General features: G+C 33.3%; 1 protein-coding gene across 1 annotated transcript; it reads right to left on the minus strand.

Annotated features, from left to right (window-relative positions):
- On the minus strand, window positions 1–2,072 carry LOC123916212 (probable protein phosphatase 2C 25). Its single transcript, XM_045967611.1, has 4 exons — window positions 1,669–2,072; window positions 1,184–1,522; window positions 843–1,022; window positions 1–736 (listed from the first exon to the last, which is right to left on the minus strand). Exons 1-4 carry the CDS (start codon window positions 1,954–1,956, stop codon window positions 575–577), a joined length of 969 nt encoding a protein of 322 aa, XP_045823567.1. The 5' UTR covers window positions 1,957–2,072; the 3' UTR covers window positions 1–574.
- Window positions 2,073–2,408: the final 336 nt, after the last annotated feature.

Raw genomic sequence — 2,408 nt, forward strand, 5'->3', positions numbered from 1 at the left:
TATGAATGAATTGCAAATATATATATGATCGAAAAAGTTTATGAATTTTTAGAAAAAAATAAATAAGTATACACTTAATTATGATAAGACAAGGAGATAATAGTGATGATCACTAGGAATTGAATGGTACTAAATCTAAAATGATAAAATAGTTTACATAAGGTCTTTCACCTAAAAAAAAGTTTACATAAGGTGTTAGGTTGAAACCTATGTAATATCTTTATTTTGGTACTAAAAAATGTTTACTATTACATATCAAGATGATTCTTCAAAAAATTACCTTACACATCCTAATAGTTAGATATATACAGATTATAATTTTGGTACTGTTGTTAATTTCATATGAACGCGCGTTCAACGTCCAATATACGTCAAGATCATAACATAACCATATTCTGAATATTCTGAATATGTAGCAGCACCCACATTTCAAATGAACGCACGTCATTGGCACGACATTGTTTGGTGTCTAACACATGTCAAGATCACATGTCTGGTGACATGTCTGGTATTCATGTTTGAGCCGGTGCTTCCAATTCTCAATTAACCATGTTTCTTTTGTATCAACGAGACTTCAAATGTAGTTCTGCAATTCGATGATCATAACACTTATATCATCGATAGAGCCTCGTGATGAAGATAAATCTACAAGTTTCTTACAAGCCTTAAAAGGTCCTTGTCTATTGCTCCCTACACAAAAAGAACGAGCAATATCTACTGCTTCCTGATTACTAACCTAAACAAGATCAAAAAAGAAACTTAATCAGTTATTAGTACTATAGTCAAACAAAATATCATGAAAAATTTCATTAACATAGTAGAAATTGATCAAAGTCCTATACCTTTTCCCATAATCCATCTGAAGCTAAGATTAACAAGTCATGATGAGATTCAATTTTAACAACTTTGGTCTCAGGTTCTGCTATCACATATTGTTTCATGTGTCTATCTCCAATGCTCCTTGAAACAGCAAGAGATCCTTGGATTCTCCAAACACCGCGACACATATCAACATAACCGCCCTATAAAACAAATTTCATAAGATATTTTCATAAGCAATCCTAGAGAGTTTATGAAAATAAGCTGAAAACAGCTTATACACATTTCATACGATATTTCTATAAGCTCTTAAAGATAGTCTTACAAGTGCTTACGATAAGCTCAAAAATAAGTCAATTCTTACCTGAGTTTCAATCCTTTCCTTTTCATCTATCCTTGAAGGTTTATGATCAGATGTTAATGCCTCAGCAACACCTCCTCTACTAATGACAGCACGACAATCGCCGGCATTAGACACAATAAGATTACCCTTCTTAACCAATGCTGTTACACAGCAAGAGCCACCATTAAGATCCTCTTTTAAGAAATCTGAATCTGTTTTAAGGTAGCCATTTTTCACAGCTTCCTCAATATCACTCTCATAATCACTTTTAATCACTTCTAACACATTATTTTCCAAGTTATGTGCTGCAAATTCTGATGCTTTTGTACCTCCATGCCCATCAAATATGCCAAAAAAAGCCTGTCACAAAAAAAATATGTTAGAACTTAGAAGTTAGTAGAACCATTCAAATTTTCAAAAGCATGTAACTTTTTCACAACCCAATATCCTAAATATACAAAATAATCAAAATTAAACAAAATTAATACAAAAATTCCAATTTTTACCTGTTTTGATTCTCCATGAAGATTAACAGAAGCAGAGTAACGATCTTCCATATGTTTTCTACTTCCTTTCTTACAATACACAGAAAACCCAATTCCCTCATCCTCAACAACATCCTTCGCCGGTACCGTCTCCGGTACTGGCGTCAGGACATCAACAGTGAGAGAAGCAACAGGTATATGAAGCTTAGCAGGCCTATGTCTCTTCAAAACCGGTGAGGGGAGAGAAAAATGGCATGGAGAGGAAAGAGAGAAGACATTAGAATTTGAAACAGCAACAGAGCAAGACATGATTTGGTGCAATGTAAAACGTTGGAACTTGGTTTTGGTTTTGGTTTTTCTTCTTTTGTTCTTGAAAGCTTGAAACTATGTTTGTGTTTTTTGTGTGTTGTTAATGTTTTTGGTTTGAATGAAAAAAAATGAGAAAGGTATTTAAAGGGAGCAGAAATGCTATCCAGAGAATGTGTGAGTTGTGACGGTGGGTCAAACTTGAATTAATCTTATTCTTTAATTGGGTTTTGATGATTTTGTCAAAGGGTGTTTAATTAAAGGTTAGTGTTAATAATAGAGAGATTGATTTTAGTTTAAGGATAGTCAAAGGTTAATGTTAAAAATGTTGTTTGACCAGATATTTGTGGGGCTGTTATTGTGGATAGGTTTTAAGGTAAATTAACCACGTGGTAGTACTATTATGATTGTTCATAGTTGTTTGGCCGGTTTCTAGAATTTTGGATTGGAATTAG

The sequence above is a fragment of the Trifolium pratense genome, linkage group LG3 (genome assembly GCF_020283565.1).
Source record: "Trifolium pratense cultivar HEN17-A07 linkage group LG3, ARS_RC_1.1, whole genome shotgun sequence".
Lineage (NCBI taxonomy): Eukaryota > Viridiplantae > Streptophyta > Magnoliopsida > Fabales > Fabaceae > Trifolium > Trifolium pratense.

What these genes read in the sequence shown, in the direction of transcription:
- LOC123916212 (XM_045967611.1), bottom strand. Translation starts at nt 1,956, where the DNA reads ATGTCTTGCTCTGTTGCTGTTTCAAATTCTAATGTCTTCTCTCTTTCC. An exon ending in TTCATGGAGAATCAAAACAG is followed by an intron (nt 1,523 to 1,668) that starts GTAAAAATTGGA and finishes TTTTTGTGACAG; the next exon opens with GCTTTTTTTGGCATATTTGA. An exon ending in AGGAAAGGATTGAAACTCAG is followed by an intron (nt 1,023 to 1,183) that starts GTAAGAATTGAC and finishes TTTGTTTTATAG; the next exon opens with GGCGGTTATGTTGATATGTG.